This window comes from Rhea americana, unplaced genomic scaffold (genome assembly GCF_003343005.1).
Source record: "Rhea americana isolate MKP2758 unplaced genomic scaffold, rheAme1 scaffold_151, whole genome shotgun sequence".
NCBI classification, from domain to species: Eukaryota; Metazoa; Chordata; class Aves; order Rheiformes; family Rheidae; genus Rhea; species Rhea americana.
Genome location: NW_028185606.1, coordinates 1,809,004 through 1,834,834, shown reverse-complemented (window position 1 = coordinate 1,834,834; position 25,831 = coordinate 1,809,004). Strand labels below are relative to the sequence as shown.

The following is a 25,831-nucleotide window of genomic DNA, read 5'->3' as shown; positions in this document are numbered from 1 at the left end:
CTCAGCATTAGGCTGCTAGAAATTAAAATGCTCTGCACCCCTACTTATCTCCTAGTTGAGATCAGCAAGGCTGCAGAGGCAGCTGAGGTCCAGAGTCTATCAGCACTAGCTCAGCTTCAGCCCCTGTTAAATCAGAAGCAGCTCTCTCCGGAGCAACTCAGGCCTCATTACATCTAAATGTAGAGCAGTAACTCTGAGCGTGGTCTTATCCAGAGCCAAGTCAGATCCAACTTGGCACCCAAGTTAAAAAGTTTCTTCAGAATCAGGAGAAAGATGTCAAGTTCCATGAGGCTTCAAATGGGATAGTCCAGGGCACTGGACTGGGCACCAGGATAGGCAAATGGGATAACCCAGCATTACGCAGCACTGCTAGACCTACACCGATGCTGCACAGCCGCGTTTCCTCACTTCCCCCCATAACGCCCACTCTCATCAGCTCTCACATGTCCGCACGCTACATATTGACAGCGCATTACTAATGGATTTAATGGACTGCATATTAAAAAGAAAGAGAGAGAAATACAAAAAACAATTAGATTTTACACTTACTGAAGAGAGCCAGTAACTGTGTCCAGCAGAGCTGCTCATCCTGGCTGTAACTGTGCTGCTCCGTTTCGTTGCTGAAGTCTCGCAGGTGATGCAGTTGGAACAGATTGATCACTGTAATATGTACTAACTGCTGAGAATTGAAGGCCTTTTGGAATAACAACCTCTGTAACAAAGACAAGAGTACAAAGTAGGTACTTGTATATGGCAAAGTACGTACTTGAAAAGATTAGTAGTTATCACTGCACTGCTTGTTCCAGTCCTTAAGGCAGCACTCATGCGAGGTTTGTTTCAGAGCCTCCCTACTAGCACAGCGCCAGGCTTCCCGGGAGGACATGCAAGGTTACCCACCGTTAAGCCCAAGGATTTTGTTTGCATACCAACTTGTGCACGCCATGAAACAATACCCTTTGGAATAGTGCTTTTTCAGGCAAAGCACAACTTGGACATCTAACTACAGCATTCCAAAGCAACTACGAGAACTGCAGAGACACGTGTACGCAGTTTCCAGTCTTTCCAAAAAATGGCAGATATAGGGTGACAGGTTTTACAAAAAAAGATTCCAAGAAAATTTAGCTACCGTATGGTTATGCATTAAAGACAAATTCCACATCCAATTTCATGGGTCATGGAATGCCGCAGTTGACAAAAATAGCACAAGCTGTTTACAAATGCATTTCACTAACAGTGCTGTAAAAGACAACTGATCTTTTACAACAGAGAAAGAAACTAACACTTATTTTGGAGCTCCATGAAAAAAGAGAACTTAAATCACGATCAACTTATTATTTGGACACAACAGGCAGGCAGGTGAGTGGATTAACCAGTTTAAGTATCAGAAAAAGGATTGAGATTTATGTTAAACTTTGATTTTAGTTAAAGGCATAGAGCACTCGACAGCACTGGCAATAAGCTGTTGGATTTAAACAGCAGAATTGTGGACCTGGCTGGACACTCCTAACCCTATGACTATTCTCCTTATTCAAAGTTAAAATCAGCCACAACACTGTTAAAGTTATTATCCACCATACACTCAACTTCACATTAACACTCGACCCATCTAAGTCAGAAAAACTGCTATCTAATAAATCAAGCCTCTTGTTGCATAATATATACAAAAAAGTAATCTAAGCCATAAAGCAGGGTTTAGTTAGCTCAATTTTAACACACGGTATCACTCCAAAGATTAGACTATTTCCCACATGCCTGAACAAGCACATAATTACTGATTATAAGTGTTTTGGAAAAAAGCAGCACTTGCTCAACAGTCAATATCAGGGAAAAAAAAACCAACAACCCATCAGTGACACAATCACTTAATTTTGAAAAATTTACTTTAACTCCCAGTGTTCAAGCAGCTCGCAATCAAAGCTCTTACACTTCACAAGTAGTTCTGCTTTTGTATTTCAAGGACTGTTCGGACCTGCTTTTAGCAACCAGTTCAATGCAAAAAATGTAAACAAACTCTGTAAAGAACACTTCTAATTCTTTATATTGCTAAGATCCACTTCTCTTTCTCAACTTGGAAAAGCATCTAAAAGCTGAATTTGCTCTGTTGAACCCACCCACTGTCCCTGCTCATCTTCCACAAGCAAGCTTGCTGAAGCAGAGCAGTTCAAAAAGCATGTAACAGTTAATATACTAACTTCGAAAACCATACCACCTTGTATAAACATCTTTAAAAACTCTTCTATTTAAATCCTTGCTACCTTGTCTAACTTAATGAGCTGGCTACATAATTAATAGGTACTCCTGTATTTTCCAGAAGAAACATTGTTCTGAATGGTTCCAGTCTACACACAAACTAAGCTATACTGGAACACTACTTTTAAGCAAACCACACACAGGAGAGGCAAACTATCTGAGGAAAATCAAAAGCAGACTTAATAACCAGCAGGAGTGAATGAAAGCTTTCCAAAAGAAGTGCTCAAAATTCTTCAGGCAACTTAGCCAAGACTTTTTCCCCAGATAAAGCAAGCATTTTTCCACAAGCATCCAGGAATCATCCACGTTAAAGAACAGACAACCAAGTGTGATTACTGAGCTCCATCTCCCCCAGCAGCAAGTCACATGTCAAATGGAAAAAATCCTATCTGCACAAGTCAATAGAAACCCATTATTAGTTGCCATGCAAACCTTCCATAGCTGGCTACTTCAGCTAGCTCACTACATTTTAGAATGTGAAAAAGTTGTTATTGGTTTATAATTTCAGAACTCTGTTGCTAAAAAAGAGTCTCTGGAGTATACTAATTAACACATTGTTAGAACTAACCTTGAATTGTTCTTCCAGCTTTTCTCGAAGAGGGCTCAGCTTCTCCAAGCTCTTACTCAGGTACACATGACCATGGAATTTAATAAATGCCTTGATGAAGTCAGACACACTCCATCGAGTCTTCACCTCATCACGACTACATTCAGAACAGAAATATTTAACTTCAGTCTTTGGAACTAGACACAGCTGCACATAACATTACAATCTCTCTCTCTCTCTCTTTAAGAAGTTCAGGAAGGAAGGAATGTTCACTGCAGGCTGCTTTTCATGTTGGCAGGGTATGCTTATTGCTTGTATACACTATTCACACTCAGGAGTGTCACAGATACAAACCATTCTTTGTTCCATATATGCATAAAGACATTGTGACTGGAAGGAGGTCAAGGAACTTTACTTAGTTCTCAATGCCAAATATGAATACTTCTGGCAAGGGAGGAAGTCTGTTCCATCTTATCTGAACACAAAATAAATCACACTTAGCCTTACCTCTCCAGTGCTTTAGAAAGTGCTTTTTGTAGGTTAGTGGAGGCAGCTGGGAAAGGAAACTTCACAGCAATGCTTCTGCAGTAGTAGAAAATTGTGGTCAAGTGGTCTCCTTTGGAAGAAGCTAGAATAGCCAACTGATTATAAGGCTGACCTAGGGGAGAAAAAAAGACAACTTGTTAAGGAGCGAAGCATGTTAATTTCTGCCTAAGTCTGGTCACTTTGAAAAGGAAGCAAAAACCCCTAACATCTTTAACAGACAAGATTCCAATTCATTTGCTGACTTTTTTACTCAAACCCATTTCAGTTCAGAAGCTACCATTCCCCCCTGCAGTACACAAATCCCTTAAAATGAGACAACAAATATGGCATAAAATTTTCTCTAAATGAGACAGTCACAATCAAGCCTTTGCCACCAACACATTTATCAGTATCTATCTGGACAAAATCTAACCCAGTTCTGCCTCACGATCTGTCATAACAGAGAAAAGACTAAACAGCACCTATTTATCCTTTTTTGCCTACAGAAAATCAATTTTGCTAGCTAGAATATGGAGAAATTCTTAACTAAAATTTAGCTAACTAAAGTTGAATTACTGATTTCACTAGCCTGGCTCGTAACTGATTTATCCTCATCACCACCCCTACTATTTTGACCATCACAGCCCAATAGCTAAAAGCTAAATACTTAACAAAACAAGCTCTAGAACTGCATGAGCAGCTTGAAAAGCCCAGTACTAGCTACCAGACTTTAGGAATTGGTGTATGAAGAAACAACAAAAGAAAAAAAAAATGTAGCTGGTGAGCAACTTTCCATTAACTACACCTAAAAACATATAGATGTAACATAGTATATTGTAGCACTAATAAAGCCTTAGATTAAAGCTGCACTTTTTATTTTTGTGAAGGTTTAAAAAAAATTAACAACTGATATAGATGAGGCAAGCAGCTATTATCCAAATGATTGACTAATGAATCAGGCATTGTTGCAGGATTGCTTTTAGAGGTTTTTGGTTGGTTGGTTTGGTTTGAGGGCGGCGGGAGGCCTAAAGAAAATTAAGTCTCCAACTGTCACACAAGGAAAGAAAATACCTCTAATCTTCCTTTGGAATTATGAAGTGAAAAGATATCCCAGACTCACCATTGGAAGGGACAAGCTGAGCTGCATGTCTGTAGTAAGACTCTGCCTGGCTGGTCTGATTCCTGTAGCGAGCTAAGAGAACAAAAACAAGTTTGGGGTGGGGGAGGAAAAAAAAAATCTCATGAATCCATTTTAATACAACCCAGCTTACCTGAAGAGCATTTTTACTATTATTTTAGAAATAAGCATTAGAAGAACATATAATTTTATCAAGCAGTATGAAGATTCAACATCCTGAGTTTTAAGGTGGCTGTTTTCTGTTCAGGTGCTACTGTCACAGCTTACCACTTCTGACTTAGACACTCTGCCAATCGCACTGCATCCTAAGAGCTACAAATTCTTTTCAGACCTCTTTGAACAATCAGCAACTGGATCTACTTTTAAGTTATTACAACAGCAGTTGCAGATTCCTGTAACAAATAGAACTTTTGACGAGCCATACCTCTAATCTAATCCACGTGCAAAGAAAAATCTCTAGTAGTTGTCCATACACAAATTCCTATTAGTGAAGGCAGCACACAGAGGTAGAACTCAATGTCTCACCTCTTTTTGCTTCAAAAACTCACCGATATCTCCAAGGTGGACAAGGCAGTGCTGGCAGATGTAAGAGCAGGAGCTAGATTGTGGCTTCACAATAGCGCTGGTGTGCGTCTGTTTATTGCTAATGATTCCCAGCTGGGAAGACTTCACACGACATGGTAAGTCTACATTAAAAACTGTGCACAATTCCTGTAATAACTAGAAAAATAGGTCTAGTTTAATAGCAGTTAGAAACAATAATCAGAAAAAAAATGAAACAATGTACAAAAGTAACACCCATCATCACTCAGAGGCATGGATTGACACTGATTAGCTAAACATTTTAAGTTAACAAATGTAGGTTACCAGAAGTGGAAATTTGAATTATATTCTTCATATAGAAGTCATGTAGCTTCACATTCATTATTCTTCCCAGAACCATAAAGAACAATTTTACTGGAGCTGTGCATCCCAATTCAGTAAGCATTTTGATTCCCCCAGTATTCAGGTTACCAAGCGTGCAACAGTGGAGACAGATAATTAGAGATCTAAAAGTTCTGGGGGACAAAAAATTAAATACATAATTTTTAAAAAGGAAAAGCAGTGCTTTTCATACCTAGATGAAGTGACACCTTCCTCAGGAAGGGGGGGAAGAGAAAGGAATGCCATTCATCCCCCAAAGAACTTTGCTCCATCATGAGAAAAAGCATTACTCTGACTTATGGTTCAGAGAGGAGCTTGAACAAAACCAAGTCTGCAGGCAACGCAGAGCAAAACCAGCTAGCAGTTCCGCAGCTGAGCTATCCCCCACTGCATGGATTGCCCAGCCAGCAAATATTTGTGTTAAGCTCAGGCAGGTTCATTCAAGGAACAAGACAGCAGCTACTTAATCAAATGTTTCCAAAGCTGATCCAAGGAAAGTCTGGACTTTACCATCCTAATCAGTGTTTTTGAAGTTTTTCCCTGTGGACTCCAGCTAATAGCAGGGAAACAGAATTACTCTGTATGACCAGTTAACAAAAGTAACTGCCACTACATGCCAATTAAAAAAAACACGTAACTCAAGTTTCTAACCTTGTAACATAGTTAAGACAAAATCGACAGACTTCCTCTAGCTGTGAACACACTCAGCCTCCAAATAAAACAGACCCAGGGTAGAGTTCCCATTCCAGATAAGGCATACGGAAAGCCCCAGGCTGATGAAGAGACTGCACTCATGCACTCAGCTGGAAGAACTTGAAGATTGTAGAAAGGTCTAGCAGACAAAATGTAAAAGTTCTTAAACTCTGCTGAGCTGGAGGTGCCTCAGCACTACAAGAGCTTTCTGCCAACTGCTTGTGTGGCAAGCACAATGTGACATTCTTGCTCACTGCAGAAAAGGGCTTGCTCCTTCTCTTGTTCTGTCTTTTATATAGGGGAGGGAAGATAAAAACCCCAAAATAGAAGATATCTCACAGATGAAAGCTGCATAAAAGAGAGAAACTTGACATCTTCCAACATGCTGAATTATAAGAATTCATGCTCTCCTTCAAAAATGTCATGTACAGAGGCCTAGCCGCTGGACGGCAGGCATCCAGCCAGAGCAAAATCACTGAGCTAAAAATTCAATGGTTAGCATCACTGCAAGCAAAGAAACACCAGAGCCCGGTGTTGTACAGAGGAACAGCAAAGCTCCTGGATACACTGTAGAGAAGAAAAATGATTCAGAAAAATGATTCACAATGACTTTGGGAAAAAAAAAATGAAGTTGCCTCGCATGTGTTCAGAGTCAAACGCAGAACTGATGCAAGGAGCATGAGCTGTTGTGTGTGTTGTAGTCTGACGCAACTGCAAGCCAGCCAAGACCGAAAGCTCAGTCATATAACTGCTTAGGATGTACGTTTCAGCAGTGGCAATGGCTACAGAAGGACAAATCCAATAGGAAGGAAATTAAGTAAAAGTTAAAAATAAAAAGGAAGTTAGCTTTATTAAAGTCATTGGCATACAGAGGCTCTTACTCTCTACAATCTACCAGCTGAAATCTAACATGAATGACAGTATGGGCAAGGATCTGGCAGTATGAATACAAACACATACACTCCCGTAAGTAGCCCTATAGTATCATGCATTCACAGTTCCACATTACCTACTAAAAACAAAAAAAAAAACCAAACCAGCAAAAAGTCCCACAGTAAAAACCTCTTAAATGCAAATCAGATGCTATAGCCAAGTTGGAATTTAAAATCACTTTTTCCTGCACAGGCTTTTTGCAATTACCAAAAACTCACAATATACTTAGCTCAAAAGCATTCATCAGTACAGCTTTGTTCAAGTAGAAGAAAAGTTCACGTAACTGAAGTTTGCAATTCTAAAAAATTTTTGACAAATAAGATTAAAGAAACAGTTGTAAGACTGGGAGACTTGATCACAAAACAGCCAATGAGTTAGGTTATCAAATGCAAAACGATACTCTTGGAGACAATCCCCCACTTTTCTTATAAGTAACTGTGGTAGGCAGCAAGATATTACCATTTAGGAAAAAAAGCTGTACTTATGTAGACAGTGCTTGGAAAATACTAGCTCAACACTCAGCACCAGCATTAGAAATTATGAGGAAGAAACAGAGCAAAGCACAAAACATTATGCCACCGTACACCCACAGTGGGAATTGTGCACATAGCTCCAGCTGTTCCAGAGTAGAATTAAGAACAATATGGAATTTCTTTGTTTATCTTTGGCTAACAGGAGAAGTAGCTTCATATAGGAAAAGTCTCGCATTTTCCAGAATGAAAAGAAATTACGGCAACGGCCCAGAAAATCATGAATAGTAATGAGAAGGTGAATGGTAATTTGTAGAGAAACAGCAAACAGAAGAATCAAGAAGAATACAGAGAAATCATTAGTTAACTTTTTTTTTTTTTTTAAAGATGATGTAAATGAAACAATTATTCACACATTGTGGTAGAGACCAGGGCAAATAGATTCAAGTCAAATGGACTAGTAGCTAGAAAGCATGATGATCCACATACAAAGCGGCTCAAAAAGTTCCCAAGAAAATTTGAAGCAAGAATGCAAGAGACCACAGCAGGAAAGTATCATTCTACATTTTTCTGTTTCTTTTGCTCTCTCCCTGAGCTATCACAGCAGACTACTGTCAAGAGACAGAATGAGAGGCTACATGGACCCGAAGAGGTGGTTTTTTAGGTTTTGAAGCAGATGCTACAGAAGGGAGCTTAAATGGTTTCCATGTTTCTGCAGAGTACCAAGACAACTATCAGATTCAGAGAAGTTTAAGATCAAGTAGAGGCTTCAGCTGATCAAAAGCACATCACCAACTTCTTAGATGCATTCTGCTGAGAGTGCCTCTGTTATCAAGATACTTTGGCTGATTCACAGCAGTAACAGCTTCACACACTAAGAGAAAAGATCAGATTTTATCTGCCTAGGAAATTGATTCTCCTGTCCTTCCTCAGATTAGTACTACAATTCGTCACATCCATATGGCATAGAAGCCCATCTCTCATGAAGCATCAAACATACCAGTTGCTTGAGCAACACAGAAGATCTGACAAGGGACAGCAGAAGCTTATAAAGGACCTGCACTCCTGCAAGGCTGAAGGCCACTTTCATACTATGCAGATATACACAAGCAACACACATTTTTGACTCACCTGTGTGTAGAAGCCACTAGCTGCCTCTAAGAACAGAGAAAGGTTCGCCTGAACTTCGCTCCGATTTGGATTTGCTCTATTTTTCGCTTGACTTTGTAGCGTAGTAATCTGATTTTTAAAGGCATGATTCCAACTGAAAACAAAAAAAGTTTTTCCTTTTTACTTTGGAAACGTCTCATCATGCAGATAGCAATCCCTGCCCCAGCAGCAGGAAAGAACTGTTTAATTACATAGTATTAGACACTAAGAAGAAATGTATTCAACTTCAGACAACATTCAGATTTAAAATATAATGTTAAATAAGGAAGAACCACCTTTCCCCATCTCTCAGAGCTAGACAAATTGATTCCGATACTGGACTGCTAATACTATAACAAAAATATTTGCTTTGTTAACTGCATAAATATTTGCTCTTAGATCATAGATCTAGGCATCACAGCTCCCTCCTCTTAAAATGGGATGTGGGGTATGGAAATTGGAGTTAAGTCATTCAACTTCTGGAGACAGAGACGGGGCTACTCTGACAGCTGGCTGATCCTGCTTCCCTCACAGTGCTGAAAGACTCACGTGCTCCTCTTAACTAAACCTGTTACAACACACCTGCATCTTAAATAAGAAGGGCTGGACTCACCACATGGAGAAACTCGGTATGAGCTTCCCCGGGTTCTGCGCCTGTCGTGAGTGCCCTGGACAAGTCCTCTCTCGTTCTTCGTCCCTCCGCCCAACCCTAGCCCAGAGGGCTGACTGTGAGGGTCTGGACAGCTGCTCTTCTCCACCACTACGCCTTGCTCAAAGCGCCACCTTAGCGCACCAGGCAGACTTCCTCTTTTCTTCTTCCCACCCTTCTTTGAGGGCAAAGAGGACAAATCTTTCTTTCCTCTCTCCCCTTTATCTTGCTCACCAAAAACCATTCCTGCGTGAAAAGGCTGCTAATTGCCAGAGGTAAAATAATAATCTACCGAATTCTTTTAATCTGTTCTCTAGTAACAGTCTCGTGTTTCACCCACAACACAGCTTTCATTTTCAAGGACGTAAGACCACCAATTCGTAGAATACAATCACTCTTCTAGAAACGTTGAGGGTTTCTAGCTAACCAGCACATATTAAACATACATACATTTACTGAAGTACTTACAGGTCCTGCTCCACCTTTTTATCTAAAGCATATTCCAAATCAGTCACTAGCATTTTCTGATATAAGTCCTGCAGAGCTTGTCTGGACGTCCAGACCTCTGCTGGACCCAGCTTCGAATCTGGGCAAAAGAAAAAAAAAAAGCAAAAAAAGAATACAACTGTTTTTTGTAGTGTACAAATTTATAGTTATTCCAACAAACTTTTCACTCACCTACCAAGTGAAAGAATATAGCACAGCACAAGGTACCCAATGCCAAAACCCCACTTTAATTAGATGTGGCAAAAACTAGAAGAACTACAGAGCCTGCACACCACCTTGGAACAGAATTAGGCCAGCCCAGACAGCTCAGGGGCAAGGTGCCAGGTTTTGAATCCCGAGTTTATAGCTCTAGTACACGGGGATTTTCTGACTTCTGCTTTTGAGAACTGCAGACACCTTGTTGAGGCTATCTGAGGTCTGTAAGACTGGAAACAGCAGGGAAAGAGCAGGGATTAGCAGATCACTGTCTCCTACAATACAGAAGTAGAGGTTGGCAAAGTCAGCAGCTGGAAGGTTCAAAACAGACAAGAGGGATCACTGCCCACACGTCATTAAGCTGCAGAACTTCCGCTACTGGAAGAATTTTAGAAAGATTCCAGATGAAACTAAAAAAAACTCAGTGGAAAAGAAATCCATCAAGCATTTCTGCTACCATGACTAAATAGGCCAGACCCTGAGGCAAAGCTGCTGGCATTGAGAACATCCCAGGGCACTTCTGCTGCACACTTGCCATTTTCTAACTCTTTGCTAGCCGTCTGCTTTTCTTCACTGAGGGTAAGTGCAAACACTGTTTCCCTGCTACCACAACTTCTATAGCCAAGTTTCTTGCGCCTTGTAAAATCACTTAAGTAGGCGCTACTGGAGTACAAGGGATGAAACTCATCCCAGGGAAACCCTTCTGCTAATGGTATAGCCACTCCTGCTGGGCAACGTGGGTCTAGCCAGTTAAAGCTCCCACATGTACTAGCTGAGCTGCTCCACGTCCTATACCAAGCTGCTGCAAGGGAGATGGGTGAGCATAGCTTCCTTACGCAAGCCGCCTATTGCATGGGCGATGCATCTATATAGACTATTTTCAATTTACAGAAATACATGCAGTTTAAAACAGTCTATAGCATTTTGTAGCACCTGCAGGGTGCATTTTCATAACACAAATGGCAGTGTTCAGATCAACATTTCCATCACCCAGGTTTCTTAAAAACAAGAAAAGCCTTTTCCCATTGCTCATCTCAGACATCTAACTAGTCCCTGTGACATTCTGGATATGGGTCTTTCATCCCAAGAGGAAGAACACAATGGGAGAGGAGTAAGGGCATAACCTCTATCTCCACATGCTTTAATACACCCAACTCAACTTCAAAACATGTAATTTTGATCCAGAAAAGAGGGCCGCAGTTGTCAGAATTCTATGCATTTCCCTACGGAGGTCAAACCTTTAACATAAGGCACACGCTTTTTACAGAGTTCTTAGCAATAGTAAGCATAAGAAACACACAGAAGAAAAAACAGGAATCAAGTATTATTAGTTATATCGGTTATATAATAAAGGCAATTACCTGTCATGTCAGCCTTCAGGACTTCTGCCTGCCTGTAAGAAAGCAATAAAACAGGAAATTAGAAACTGATCAAAATAATCCAATTACACTACAGCAAATTCATGCAACAGTGAGTACAGAAAGCGGGGCGAGCACCTTAGAGGCTGCCTACAGCCTAACCTACTACATTTTCCCCCCACGGAGTGCAAATTTGAGCTACTGTTGCTTGACAGTACGACTTCCTCTGCCTTCATATCATGATAAAAGTTAATAGCTCCCCTGTTTGAATTGTGAGATGTCCTAGCCCAGAGGGGAGCAAATGCTCAACAGTGCCTGCCAGCACAGTCCTACAGTCCTGTCCCCCTCTGCGCTGCCCTCGCTTTCCTTAAGGAGGGCCAATGAAAAGCCCACGGCTTCCTCGCTTGCCTCTCTTCCTTGCACTGCTTCCCTAAAGTCACAACTTAATCAAGTTTTCAGGAAAAAAAAAAAGGGGGGGGAGGGAGAAGGGAGCAAGGAGCATACAGAAAGCAATTGCCATTCCCTCGCTGACCAGCCTCTGCAAGCCCCCACGGGGGGCACAGGCTGGCAGATAGCTTCTCAAGCAGCGGAACACTGCAAGACGCGCCTAATTAAATAAATATTTAGGAATCAGATGGAGCAGGCAACTGATATACCACTTTGCACTGCAAGTCTAATGAAGCACAACAAGGATGAATGAATTTTGTGATACTAAGATTTCAAAGCCTGAATGAGCCTGCTCAGAAGGAAGTTTACTCTGTTGGGTACTTCAAGCACCTGCCAGTTTTGCCATCTTTTCTTTAAGCTGAGAACACAACCTATGTTGCCAAAGCCATGATTCCCACAGAGGTGCTTAGCTCAGGCAGGATACCGAGTACCACTACAGGAAACGCGAGTCAGACATCCCTCTCCTCCGGGCAAAAGGGCTTTGCCCTTTACAAGCCAAGAACTGCTCCTCTGAAAATTACGTATCCAGAAGTACCCTCTACTGATTTAAGTCCCAGATTTTTGAAAGGGAACTACAAGTAAGTGTTATGAAGGCCTTCTTTTTGTAAAGTTTTGATCAGCTGCTACCTAGAGAATTTACATAAAAAAAAAAATACTCTCAGGCCTTAAACTGGCGCTATTGTGGACAGACGTGCTGTAAGTGCCCCGAGCTAACGGTATGGCTCGAGGGGGTCCTGGACAAACCGTGGATGTGGATAAACACAGCTGAAACTGTGTTTTCTTCAGTATTTCTGCACTACCACTGAACCTCTCAGTCTCAGAACTGCCAGTTAGCATCTAGTTGCTATACTGCATCTTGGCAGAAAAGATGCATTGCTTATTGCTTCAAGACACTTCAGTGAAGAGTCTTTGCTGACGTTCAGAGACTCCTAGTGGACAGAAATTGGAGTTCACTGACAAGGGCAGGCGTTTCTACCGTGCCAGCATCCTCCTTCATTTCTAACAAATTTTGTCAGGCAACCAGCAGTAAATCTTCTGCCTCTATATTTTCTTAAAGTGTCCTACCAAACTGACCGCTAGGCTGACTCACTCCAGTGTTTTGGCTGCCAGCAAACTTAGTGCAACTTGTTTGCACATTTTATCATTTCAAGATGTTTTTCTCAAATTTCTCAAATAACTAACTCACTGGCCAGTCTGCCTCAGCACTTCAGGGTCTTGAGGTCAAGTTTCCTAAAGACTTGTTTGTTGGTCCAAAGCCAAAGCGCACAAAGCAGAGTTTATCAAAAATCAGTATTCCCAGCATCTTCATTAAAATGTACAGTTTGGTATATCACAGTTACTTTTTAACACATTCAGCCTAGCACTTTAGCTTAGCTTGAAGTGCAATTATAAAAGGCTTCAATTCAGTTCATTAAAACAGTCCGACAGCTAAAGGAATTCTCATTTTATTCAAATACTTGAAAAGCTTCAAAACTTTCAAACTGAACACTCAGGACTGAAACAGAAGTTCTAAAGGTTTAACACGTATTAAGTTCCCACACGTGGCAAAAGCAGCTTTCCTGCCCCTAGGAAGCCGGCAGGATATGCAGCCCTGATTTACTGCACCTCGGGGCAACGCAGACACTAAGTTTAGTCGGGAACACGCCGCCCGAATTAACAACCAGCAAGAGCACAGCTCCATTCTACTTTTCCATTTTCAAGGTTTACTGTTCCTGATCAATCAAGTTTTCTTTAAGCAGAAAGGGAAAACAAGTCGTCGCCCTTAGCTTGACTGCCACCCCAGCAGCCCAGCGCCCCAAAGGGAGGGATGTCTTTCCCTTGCACATGCCAGGCTGAAGGCTACATTAAAAGATCACCTCGTCCTACTTGTACTTTTACACGAGGAACAAAGTCTGCTTCGTTTGCTTTTAAAATCCCCCCAAAAAAGGCGACCGTGCAACCTCCCCACGCAATTATTTTATTGCCTAACGATGGTTGAGAAGCTTTTCCTGAAGCACCAGCCTAAGGCACCCCCGCTACAATCTGAGCCGCCCTTGCAGCACATCCGCCTGCCACCTTCGCAGAACAGCCGCTTGAACGCCCAAAACCTTAAACTCGTACTCAATCTGCACAAATGGAGTTTTCTAACCCTTTTATTGCCACGCTACCGCGGACTTCAGTACATTTGGACTTCAAGTACTGCAGAATGAAGGAATCTGTTCTACTGTTGCCACAAAAAGGACTCATTCAAAGCATGCAAAATAAAGAATCAGTGATGTGTGTGTGTATACATATACACACACACACGTACATAGATACAGGTAAAAAAAATGTTACATCTCTAAGAGGGCTGTATCAGTTTTACAGAAGTATACTTCTGTTAATAAGTGCAGGAAAGCAAAAAATTAAGAAAAAAGCCCAAATTTTCAAAGCAGCCGTGCCTGTGTTACCCAGCTAACCAACGCAGTACTTCCGAAAGTCCGGACTGGACAAAGTCAAGCTCCTTCACTCCACGTTCCTCTCGGTCAGCCAAAGAGCACGAGCCGTGGTGCAAGATCGGCTACGGCACGGCAAGGCCTACGAAGGGCACTGAAAAAAAAAAATCCACCCAACTCGCAGACACGGAAAACAAAGCTCTGCTTTCGGACAGTGCTAAAGCGGGGCTCCCTTCAGCTTGCTCCTGCAGCAGCTTTAGCAGTTCACTTGTCCCACACATGCCCTGATAAGCATTTCAGTTTTTTCAGTACTAAAACGAGAAATTAGTCCAGGCAGCTAGCCGTACAAAAGCACTCACACTGCAATTGCTTGTTTGGTGAATCCTGTACAAACTAACCTCTTTTAAATGGTCAGGGTAGTTTCACTCCAAGCATGAATTTGTATTTTTGCACTTCTCTTCCCTAGAGGTACCTGCAGAAATTGTACTGTAGGGCAAAGTGACTCTAGGCTACCAATTCTTAACAGGAGATAGGGGGCCAATCTGAAGTCCTGCTGAAGGAGAGGACCACAGAACTACAGGCCAAATTTGGGTATTGCCAGAACTAGCTCCTTCTTCCAAAAGGAAAGAAGAAAATAAAAGTAGAGAATCCTTTCTTGGGTGGAGAAAAGGTAATTTTTCCATGATAACATACTACTCCTTAAATCATTCCAATAGGTGATAAAACAGACACCCAAGTGGAACTCCAAAGTAATGCCCAGCAACTACTATTTTAGATCACTTCAGTAAAAAAAAAAATGTGTATAGCTTAATTCTTGACCTTTTTTTTTTTTCAAGTTTTATTCGTGCTGATTCAGAGCAAGGGAAAGCAGTAGGAAACATTAACAGCACAGGCAGTGAACAAAATTACAAAGCAGAATTGGGAGAGAATGGGGTTGTTCATGAACGCCTAAACATTTTGCCCAAGACAGCACTCACGCCTGGAGCTCAGCACTGAGCAAGAACTACCGCCCAGCACAACTGGCTGACGGTTCCATGTGAAACAAGCGCTCTCGTTTCAACTCCTGAGAGTAAGCACTAATATTGACAAAACACAAAGCCTTATTAGCAATTTTTAGAAACTGCCTGGGCACTAATCCATAGCAGCTGGTAAGCTTTGCTCAAGGGTGGATTCTGAAAGATGATATAGAAAGAACTCGGACTTCCCTGAACTGTTTTGTAGACAGTGTGCGTCGACCTCAATCTGTCAAAGACAAGTACTTTAAAAAATAAATAAATAAATACAATCAATTTTCACTTTGGGTGCAAATCCAGGATTCGTACAGCTGAATTCGTACTTCACCTACACAGATACAGGCCTTCAGAGTGCTCACCAAGGCCTCTCGTGGGGGAGTCAGGATTTCACCGCGGTCCCAGGAGCCTGATGTATGTATAGACTCCACTTATTTACGTGTGCATCAGATGGCACTGCTCAATAGCTTTTTTTAGGCTGCATTAATTGCACAAGCTCTTAACATTACTAAGTGGCAAGTGGTGCCATTTAATTTAAATGGCCATAGTTTTCCTGAAGTACTTAAATCACTTGCTTCACACACAGGGAGGTTTTACTGATGCCAGCTACAGCTGACATAGCAAGAGATCCTCAGGCTGTGAGTCATCAAGCTAAATGCTCTGCATGTCTAACCTTTTACACTCCAAGGACAGTCTTCACACATTTGGCAGCGATCTTCCTTGGAAAAACATCTTCAACTGTAGCCAGCTTATTATTATTACGTGTGGTAAATTTAACACTTTTCACTCTTACAAGCAGCTAAGGCAGAGTTGAAGGAGTTCTAGGCTAAGGGTCTAAGCCCCTCACTGCCAGCCTTCTTCCTACGCGGTTTTTCCCCTCCAGTTGTTCAAAGATGGGAACTAGACGTGTTCCCAATAGGTAAACCTACCCCAAAGAAAGTTTATACATGCTTACTCTCCTATTTAGTCTACGGGGAAGGAAAGGAGCCTCCTGCCCTGCTCAAGTTTCCAGCACTCGACAGCCTCCACCAAACACCGAGGTCTCCGCTCTCTCTCGTTCCAGCCAAGAGACCACGTCGACCAGAGAGCCAGCCCGATCCTCGGCTGCAAACGTGAGCTAAAGGCCTTAGAAATGGTATCGGGGCTACAGACTATTGTTCAGCACCAGCAGTATGTCTGGGTCTAATCTGCAGAGCTTTTAAAACTTAAATCAGGAGAGTAATCTGCAAACTAGCTACACAACCACGTGGGCTTCTGAATTCAAACAAAACCAGCTAGGAATAAACGGCCAGTATTAAGACTGGCTTGATAAAAGCTCAGCTGAGTCTTCCATAAATTCTAGCCATTGGTCTGTAAAACCATTCTTAAAATATTGAACATTCTGCTCTGTAACATTCCATCTTGACCTGTTATTTCTCTGGAACACTATTTTACCGGAGCCATCAGGGAGAAATCTAATCTCTTGAAAGATGCTGCCCAGGGTTAAGGTAAAGAAAGTCAGTCACAAAAACTCTATTCACATTTTTCTTCCCCTCTATAGGGGCTGACAGTGTAGTTCCTTATGTAACCCTGAAAATGTTTTAGGTATAGAAAAATTAAGAGCAAATAACTGAAGGAACAAAAACAGTTTAACAACTATAAGAAAAGGTATGTTCATAACTAATGAAAGAACAGAGCTTTTAACAAAGCTAGCTCTTCAAAACAAAAGCAATTTTAAAAATAAGTGTGATGGCAATTAAAAAAAGAGAAATCTTCAAGAGTGCCTTTCAATCCACTCCACTAGCTACAGCTTGCTTCCCAGAAAACGTACAGATTTCAGAAAGAAAATCAAAAAGCTCTGCTTGCTCACACACCCGCTTTAAGGAACTTCACTCTGCTCACAGAAGTACCAGTAGTTCCTACTACCACAGTAGTGAGAGAGATGCGAGTAGTAGTCACTAGTAGCAGTCACTTGAGCTAGTCACGTCACTTCTCCACGATAATTCTGCAAGGTTTGAAGCTGCACAAGGAAGAGCAACAGAATCACTTTCTGAACCAAAAAGCAAATTACGTCCATCCTGATCAGAGTGCGTATGACTTCAGGTTTTGCTTGTGATAAATACATAGTTAGATAATAAGAAATTTTACAAGGCCAATATTCATCCATTACATTACAATTACTGACTTGGCAATATCTTCACATCTGCTTTAAGGGCTGGAAGATGCTGACAAAGGTTAAAAAAGTCTAATAATTGAACATTAGCTTTAATTTTTTCATTACTTCTGCATTATGAAAATCATGTCCAGAATTAATCCAGAAAGAACAAGAAAACAGACTGATATGATCAAATCAGTTTCAAAAAAATATGCTATTTCTGTCAGCCTTGCAGAGGGCTAGATTAGATGCAATTAGAGAACAGATCTCCATCCTCCTTGAACGTCTTAAGAAATCTCACAGGCAAGCATTATAGCATATTCGATTCAATAGCTCGTAATTACATAGTCAAATTAACGCTATTTTCTGGCTACCCAGATAAAATATGCCGTCTCATCAGTCTGTGGAGCTAGAGAGCAGAGAGCCTGCTACGAGCAACTAATTACACGAATGAAATAGATTTTCCCCTGGAAAGTCTACCTCACTTTGCACGAGGAGGGCAACAGATACAATTTTCTCTAAGTCCTAACTTCCAGCTATGGCAGTTCTGCTGCTGCCTGCAGCCCCCACTAATAGCTCCAGAGACAAAACCGAGAAATCTCGCCTATTGTCAGGGTCAGTTGTTATTCTCCTTGCTCTTAATCCACCCTCAATCTCCCCCTTGCCCAGCAGCCAAAGTTGATTCTGCTGCAGCTCAGTAAAGCCGAGACCAATTTGCACAGATGCAGGGAGGAACTGCTAAAGGGACTCAAAACTAGGGGCAACTGAGATGCTAAGAATAACTTCCTTGCTAAGCAGCAGGTGGAGGAAGAGCAAATATCACATACCTAGGTATCACTGCCAGAGTTGGAGGGGAGGAGGGGGGGGGGGGAAGTGAGTAATCCCATAATCCCTAGTCCCATGCTTGCAGTAGATTGACTGGAATAGGTACGGTAGAGAAAGCAATCCCGGAGGTGCTCTGTATGTGGATATTGTTCTCAAATATGTCATTTTAGAAGTATAAAAATCCTGGAATAAAGTAAAATAACCATTCAATAAATCAACACCACTCATTTGGGTGAGAAGGATAAAAGAACAAGTAGAAACACTGAGGTTTAGCTGGGGCTTGGAAAATCTTCAGCGTTTTGAATGAGCTTTCTATGCACCGATACTGAGATGTATGCCCAGACAAATAGTTGAGACCTTCAAAAGAACTCAAAGCCCAAACCAAAATTATTGATGTTTAGATTACCCATTGCAGTGATTCAGCAACAGTACAGAGCAGGTTTTTGCCCAACCACGCTCATTTTAATTCACAATTACGTAAATATCGTATCAAATAGAACATACATCCAGAATTCAACAAACGTAACACAACCAGAAGTTTTAAAATAGCTTTTTGTAAGAATTAAGAGATTTTTCAATGTGAAAGGACCCTGCATAGTTCACAAAAGCTATTAACATTTGTACTCCTCTGCTGTTGTTTTTCCTAAGTCCAAGAGAGGGGCGGGACATCATTTTGCTCGCTAAGGACACGGCGTGCACCACTAACGGAGAGCACAACACCTGACGTTTTTCCAAATGATATAGAATAACTTTTCCAGAGAAACCTGTCATCTCGTAATATTCACAGGTGCACGTCTTCGATGCTAAGCTGTCTCCATACTGTATTTTCACAGTCAAGACTACTCTCTCCATCCAGACGGGCTGTCCCCTAAAAAACCTGGAAGTCCACCAGCAAAACACACGTTCCTAGAACGTGAACGTTGTTCTCTCACCCGTACTCAGCTCAGATCTAGCAGGTGTTACTAGCTCAGACGCAGCGCAGAGGCACAACCACGCCACTGCGAAGAGGGCAGTTTAAAGCTTTCAAGCCCTTTAAAACACAAACGGGTTCTAGGAAAAACGGCTCGGGCTGGCCCTGAACCGAGCTGCTGCCTCTGCAGCCGTTCCCCAGCAGAGCTCTCTCAGCTATTCGCCGGTTAACCGATAACTTAACCTTCCCCATTTCAAAAATTAATGAATGGGTTAGGAATGCTTCTGAGCAAATTTATAACTTGCAAGCTTAACCACGCTTTGGGGGATTAAGCATTTTTCAAGAAGATCATTTCAGTTCAAATTTAAACTCAATATTTTATATCTAAAGCTAGCAAGGACTCGAAGAAATTAGCACTGCGTTCAGTCAACGGCTATCAGCGTTTGCTTTCGGAATAAAGTACAGGAAATTTTTTGGTTTCAGGTTATGTTCACCAAGTCCCGTAGGGGAAAAAAAAAAAATCGAATCCAGTTCTTAGTACTCCCAGGACTGGAGTCTCCCTTTCAATAGTTCGACCAGTCCTGTTCATTATATTGCTTTTATACTCTGCACTAGCTGAGGAAAAGGCTCTACAGCATTGGATTATCACATCCAGCCTGAAGTACAAACAAATGTTATGCCTGGAAAGGGCCTGGAAAGGTTACGTAGTCCGTGCCCTTGCCCTGACGCTATTCCTGACAAACATTTGTCTAACTTATTTTTGAAGTTCTCCAGAGGCAGAGACCTCACCACCCCAAAGCAGCCGGTTCCAGTGATCGTGCTAGCTCGTTCCCTCAAGGCATTAGGCCTTGCCTTCAAGAAGCACAGCGAGCTTCAAGCTTCCCTGCAGTCCACCCTCTCCGCAAGCGCCCCAGGCTCCCTCCTTCCACCAAAGTCCCTCAGCAAACGCCACCGGCCTCCCTCAACCTATTGCTACTTAAATAAAAGTAGTGAAAAGGTAGTGAATTGCCCTCATTTGCTTAGGCTGAGAACACATGTTCTGGATCTTTGCTGCGAACGAAACACAAAGCGATCACATGGGGAACAGATTCGGCACATGACTACACTTTAACGGTTACTAATTCAACACCCGTGTATATTCAAGTTGCACAAGCAAACTTAACTCTGGCATTTCACTTTGCAACCACAATAAGCTGGAACTGTTTTGTATAGCACTCTGGCATGCTCAAAACAAGTTTAAAAACAGAGTAATTTTGACAGTGTAGTTCAGCATTTGCCAATAAAGCATGGGACTACAGGAATCATGCTGTTCTAACCTCAAAATCTGAAATCCGTATGTTCAACAGCATTTTCAAGATCAGATTTTCTGTACCTTTGTCTTTAAAGGGACAAAGATCTTCATGACTTTCCTACCTGTCACTCCTAAAGACAAGAAACTTTGGGACCACATCTGAAAACTTAGCACTCCAGCACAGCAGTTTCTAGGTTTTACAGTCCTCAAAGCATTATTTCATGAATTAAAATGAAATAACATGTTTCTATATACAGATATGGGTATATTTTATATATATGTTGCATATGAAAAACTATCAACGTAAAAAGTAAAGGATTTTACCTTGATTTTGAGAGAGTATCCCAAAATTCTGAGAACATGAAACAACATTACAGTAGGCATTTCTCACGTTTTTTAATGCTCACTTATGCCTAGCAATCTACAACAGAAGCTGTCAAAATAGTCAGTAGTTGCCTGAACAACATCAGCAAGCATTTGATATTGTCATCAGGAATATATTGAAAATACCTTTCAGGTTAGTTTCAAGCTTTAGATGTTATTTCAATCTTTGATATCAAAAACAGGAAGATGAATATTTTAGCTAAGTTTTGTCTACACACACTTCAAGCCAGCCACCTCTTACTACTGTCTTTGTCGCAAGCCTTGTAATTCCTATAGTTTGCTTCCCAAAAAGGAAAAACCCTCTGAAATCTCTAAAACGAAATAGTAGGGGTACGTATAAATGCAGGAAGAAACCTGCTAGAAGTTCATGACCTAAGATACGTGTGACATACTCCTAAACTAAGGTCTCTATACTAATTCAAATTAAGGTTGTGAAAGCACATTATGTAGTTGATCACTTTCCTGGTTAAAGATTTTACATGTATACTCATCTTTACACATATTGATGAAACTAAGACAAAAAAGCCTTAAGAGTTTATTACAAGCTTATTATGAATCTTTTGGTCATTCTATTTATCATCAGCCTCCCTTGAACCACATAGATTTTTCTGCACATTGAAATAACATTTGCTTGAGTTTACAATAGCATCTGCTGTTAGTTATTAAAGCTCTAGGAGCTGCTACAGTTTTACATTTTTTTATACTTCTCTAAAAAGCTATTAAAATTCTTCAGAGACCATTTTTATTGCTAATCATTCATAAGTCCCATCAACAAAATCATTTTTTTTGCTGAGGAAAGGCTGGCTAGATCAAGCCCCTTTGCTCAGAAGGTTTGTCACCACATTGTCCTCCAAAAGGAAATACACCACCTGAAGACTGACAACTAGCACCTATTCGATAGCCAAAAGTAGTCCTGCCCAACCCTTCTCCCTCTCTTCACAGGTACAAGCAGTTAGCACTTCTATTTTTAGCTGTGAATAGTCTTGAAAGACAACCCCAGGGACCCTTCTCAAGCATTACTACTACTTCAAGTGTACCTCAAATTAAGAGCACTAGTGCTCAGAGATACTGTCAAAAACAAGATAGGGACAGCAGAAGAAAAGAAGCTGGAATCTGCCAAAGGTTCCTTGGTGGCTACAGGAAACATCGGTTTAATCACAACTGTTTGAGACATAGCAATATCCATGTGCTTTCTTCCAAACCATGCTGAGACCAAGACAGGACATGGCATGACAGACCAGGTCTTGAATAAAATCTCTTGATGCCCAAAAGGTGTATTTGGTTGGGTCAGAAACTAAGTCCAACCTCTTTAAGGCTCTGTAAAGTAATTTGAGAAAGTTTTCCCCAAGTTAATTTGAGAGAATAAATTAGGTGTCACTGGAAACACACACAGAGTGAATTTCTCACTTCCTAAGAGCTAGACAGCAGCTTTCTGTGATGCTTTCATGGGGGCAGCAGACTGGAAACAGACAGTGCATCAGAATGGAGAGGGAAGGGGAAAAAAAATCAAGAAAGAAAAAAAAAATCAACTCACACATTCCAATATTAGATGAAGCAAAAAATCATTCAAAAGAGCTGAGCACTAGAAGACACTTTCAACACAGACAATGAAATTAAAATATGAAAAACTGACTGCTGATGCATTAGAGACATCGTAAGCATATTCAGAAAATTACATGATACTTTTTGCCCTAAAGATGGAAGAGAGAATTAACTCTAGCAGGACTCCTAAGTACCTCAAGGGTATCTCTGATTTGAGTCCCATCAGTGAAATTCAGTCTGTCGCCCACGGCAGTGCAACAATCCCAAGAGACTCCTCAGCCTTCTGGTTCCTTATGATAATCCCTTGAGTGCAGAAGCCAGTGTGAATAATCCGAGAAAAGTCCTACTGGAATACAGAAAGAAAAGAAAGCAGGCCTAAGGTTACTCAGAAAGCTCTTATTCCATCTCAACTCACAGCATTACATCAATCTGAATGGGCAACTGCTGAGGTAACTCAGAGGAATTGAAATGCACAATATCAAAACACCGCTTAAGTCATTTCCCCCCTCATTTAGTTATCTGGGAAGTTCCCAAGAGTATGATCTGAACCATTTCTCCAGCTCTTCTTAAACTCAAACGAGAAGAAAAGCTGTGGTCAGACAAGTCTACAAACGTGGCCTAAAGGCCATGCTCAAGAGCACAGCTGGCTACGTGGAACCTGGCGATGAAGCCTGTACACCGTAAAACTACGGTCAACGAGGTGCAGTGTGCAACAGCACGAGTATCCGAGACGCACATACAATACAGCCACCAATCCCACTACACACAAGTGAGAAACTACAGCCCAAGAGTCACATTCATGATTCCTTATCTCCTTCCATGACAAACATTAAGCCAGTCTTCTCTTCTTTTCACTGAGATAAGATGAAGATCTAGAATTGAAATGCTACTCCCCTGACCTCTCCCTGCACAAAAAAAAAAAAAAAGAAAAAGCCCATGTTTTACTGAATGCCACTAAAATCTACCACCTTACCAGTAATACTTAAAAAAAACAGGACCAAGGTATGCAATTGTACTAAAGATTTTTAGAGGAAACAAATCTGTTTTTTTTATCCTCCTCATGCTTGACAGCAGCTGTGATGTTTTCAAGTGAGATGAGAACAGGCTCAAGTTCAAAGAAGCAACAGCAGAGATAAATAACCAATGTCCTCTCACATATCTTCCTTCTACATTATAGATACACTCCTAAACTGCTCTTCCACCATTCCTCACCCTGAGGAGCAGAGCCCTACCAGCGAAATCTCTGCTGCTGTCGTGAGGCTCCAACAACGAAAGCTCCAGTTACGAAAGGTCCTTAAAACCCTACAACCGCCAGCAGTGCCTCATCCAGTGAGATCAGGCCAAAGATACAGCTCACACTGTGCTAAAGCGAGCGCTCCCTGCCTCCCTCCCCAACCACTGCACACACAAGCTGCCGCTGCGGCCTCTTCCACTGCCGACTTTTGCCAGGCTGCAGTTACCCCCTCTTCCACCACTGATTCTGCTGGCTGAGTCGAGCAGGAAAGAAGCCAAGGCATCTTCCCATCAAGTCACTGTCTTCTCCCATCAACCTAAGTGATCCCGAGCAGTGACTGCAGCCTGCTTTTGCTTCTCAAGTGGAAAGCACCACAGTATCTGAAAATGCAAGCAGTAATCAACATAGCAAATTGAAAAGCAGGCAGCTTCCCATTCCATACAGACTGATTAAAAGAAAGCTTTAAGCTGCTTGAGGTAAGTTAGTGATACAATTCAATGTCCAGATCAGCTCTTTCAGAGGAAAAGCAAAGAATCTTTTGAACAGGCTATTTGTTGCAGAGAAGATACTGTGGACAGCAAGAACGCATTTTCCAAGTAGCTTGAATATCATGTTATACTTCATACTGGATACTTAAAATAGCTTAGCATCCAGCAAGCTAACATTAACTGGCAAGTGTACCTTCTACCATGCACTGAAAGGAAGAAGCTTAGAAAAAAATTCCAAAACCCTGTATTCAAGGAAGGAGGCCTGTCTTCTGAAAATGGTTTGCTGCTGTTCAAGTGCTCCTATCAAAGCTTCAAACAGGCATCCCCTGGTTTCACTGCCACTACAGAACTTTTTCAGCAAAGACCAAAATGCACAGGAATATACAGGTTAGAACAAGAACTAATTACTACAAGCATCCCTAAAAAAATAATAAAAAAAAGCTGTAGCTTCACTTACACTAACCTGCATTTCTAGGTCACTGGAGCATTGTTTTTGCAAGTAGCCTCAAGCCTAATAGAAAAAAAGTGCAGTAAGAGCATCCATGATAAGCGGCATCTGGAGCAGGAAAAAAAAGGGGGGGATAGGGGCTCTGCCAGGCTCACGTGGGGGGGTCCTTCCTCTTTCCCAGCCCAAACTGAACACAGGGATGGTATCTGTGACAGTGATGCAGCTATGTGAGGGCATTCAAGGGCTCGTATATTCTAGGAAACAAGGCATCATCTGTTTACTAGTGTTACGGTTCAGTGAGTGCTTTAATGATAATGAGCGCTATCATTAGAAGGAGCAGCCCAGCCCTCCCCTCGCTATTAGGGCATCATTCCTGTTCCGCACAACCTCAACCCTTCTGTCAGCACACGCGTCTGGTCACATCATGAATGAAACCAGGGAACAAATTTGTGCAAATAATGTGGGTGAAAAAACAAAACAAAAACAGTTTTAGCCTAGGTTGCTTCCCCAGTCCAGTTTCAGGCCAGTTTACTGACGACTTAGCCAAAAGTTTATGCTGTCAAGTCAGGGCTGAGGACAGAACGAAAGGAAGAGTGCGACGCAAAGCAGCTCAAGTGTAATGCGTGCTCTTCCACCTGCACGGCCGAGCTCCTGCAAGCGCTAACCAAAAAGGGTCAAGTTCTCCGACCACCGCAGGCCTCTTCCCTCCCGCACGCGTTTACACATAAAGAGAGTCACCTCCTCGACGGCCACTCGAGCCCGAACGCGCTCGCCGCTTGCTCCTCCTGCACTGCTAAACCGCGCACGCCCGCTCGAACCTTTGCTGGTCGCGTCCCGCGGGATTCAGGCCCAGCTTCCCTGCTCCGTCGTACGGCGCCCACCGCGCTGGCGCTCCACGCACAAAGCATTACAGCCAACCTGAAGCTACACGTGCTGACTTACGGCAACTGGCCGGCCAAAAGGGGTACGGCCAAGTTCGCCCTGCTCCTCAAGGGGAGCACTGATCCGGATTTCTCTTCCAACCAGGTAAGAGCTTTCATAAAGTCAATAGGAATAATGAACTCAGAAATTTCTTCCCCTCTGTAGAAGACGGTTAAAATTTGTCAAAATCATTTGAGAAAGGGGAGCAGCGACTGTTTAGCAGTACATTCACATAAGGAATGTTCAGCCTTGTTCCCTTGGGTGCTTAAAAAAAGTAAAGTGCAAGGGCCACGGTGAAGCACACCCAGCCAACCTGCAACCTCACACCTCAAGCACAGCGCTCTCTCGTACCGGTGTCACCCCAGGGTGGCAGAAGGGTGCTCAGTAACCCAGAACCCCTCTGTAGGGGGAAAAGGAGAAAGTAAGAGCTGCTGGGGCTGCCCCT

General features: G+C 42.0%; 1 protein-coding gene across 3 annotated transcripts in view; it reads right to left on the bottom strand.

The window, feature by feature from the left end:
• The window catches only part of SMG7 (SMG7 nonsense mediated mRNA decay factor), a 42,582-nt gene extending 19,946 nt beyond the window's left edge, over positions 1-22,636 (bottom strand). For all 3 annotated transcript variants that reach the window (XM_085299671.1, XM_085299673.1, XM_085299672.1), the window contains exons 1-9: positions 22,490-22,636; positions 11,342-11,373; positions 9,747-9,864; positions 8,612-8,744; positions 5,009-5,180; positions 4,443-4,514; positions 3,305-3,455; positions 2,819-2,954; positions 550-712 (exon numbers count right to left, since the gene is read on the bottom strand). In XM_085299671.1, the coding sequence (XP_085155797.1) occupies positions 550-712; positions 2,819-2,954; positions 3,305-3,455; positions 4,443-4,514; positions 5,009-5,180; positions 8,612-8,744; positions 9,747-9,864; positions 11,342-11,373; positions 22,490-22,518 (1,006 nt within the window). In that variant the 5' untranslated portion in view covers positions 22,519-22,636. The remainder of the gene's footprint in view (positions 1-549; positions 713-2,818; positions 2,955-3,304; positions 3,456-4,442; positions 4,515-5,008; positions 5,181-8,611; positions 8,745-9,746; positions 9,865-11,341; positions 11,374-22,489) is intronic.
• Between the last annotated feature and the right edge of the window lie 3,195 nt (positions 22,637-25,831).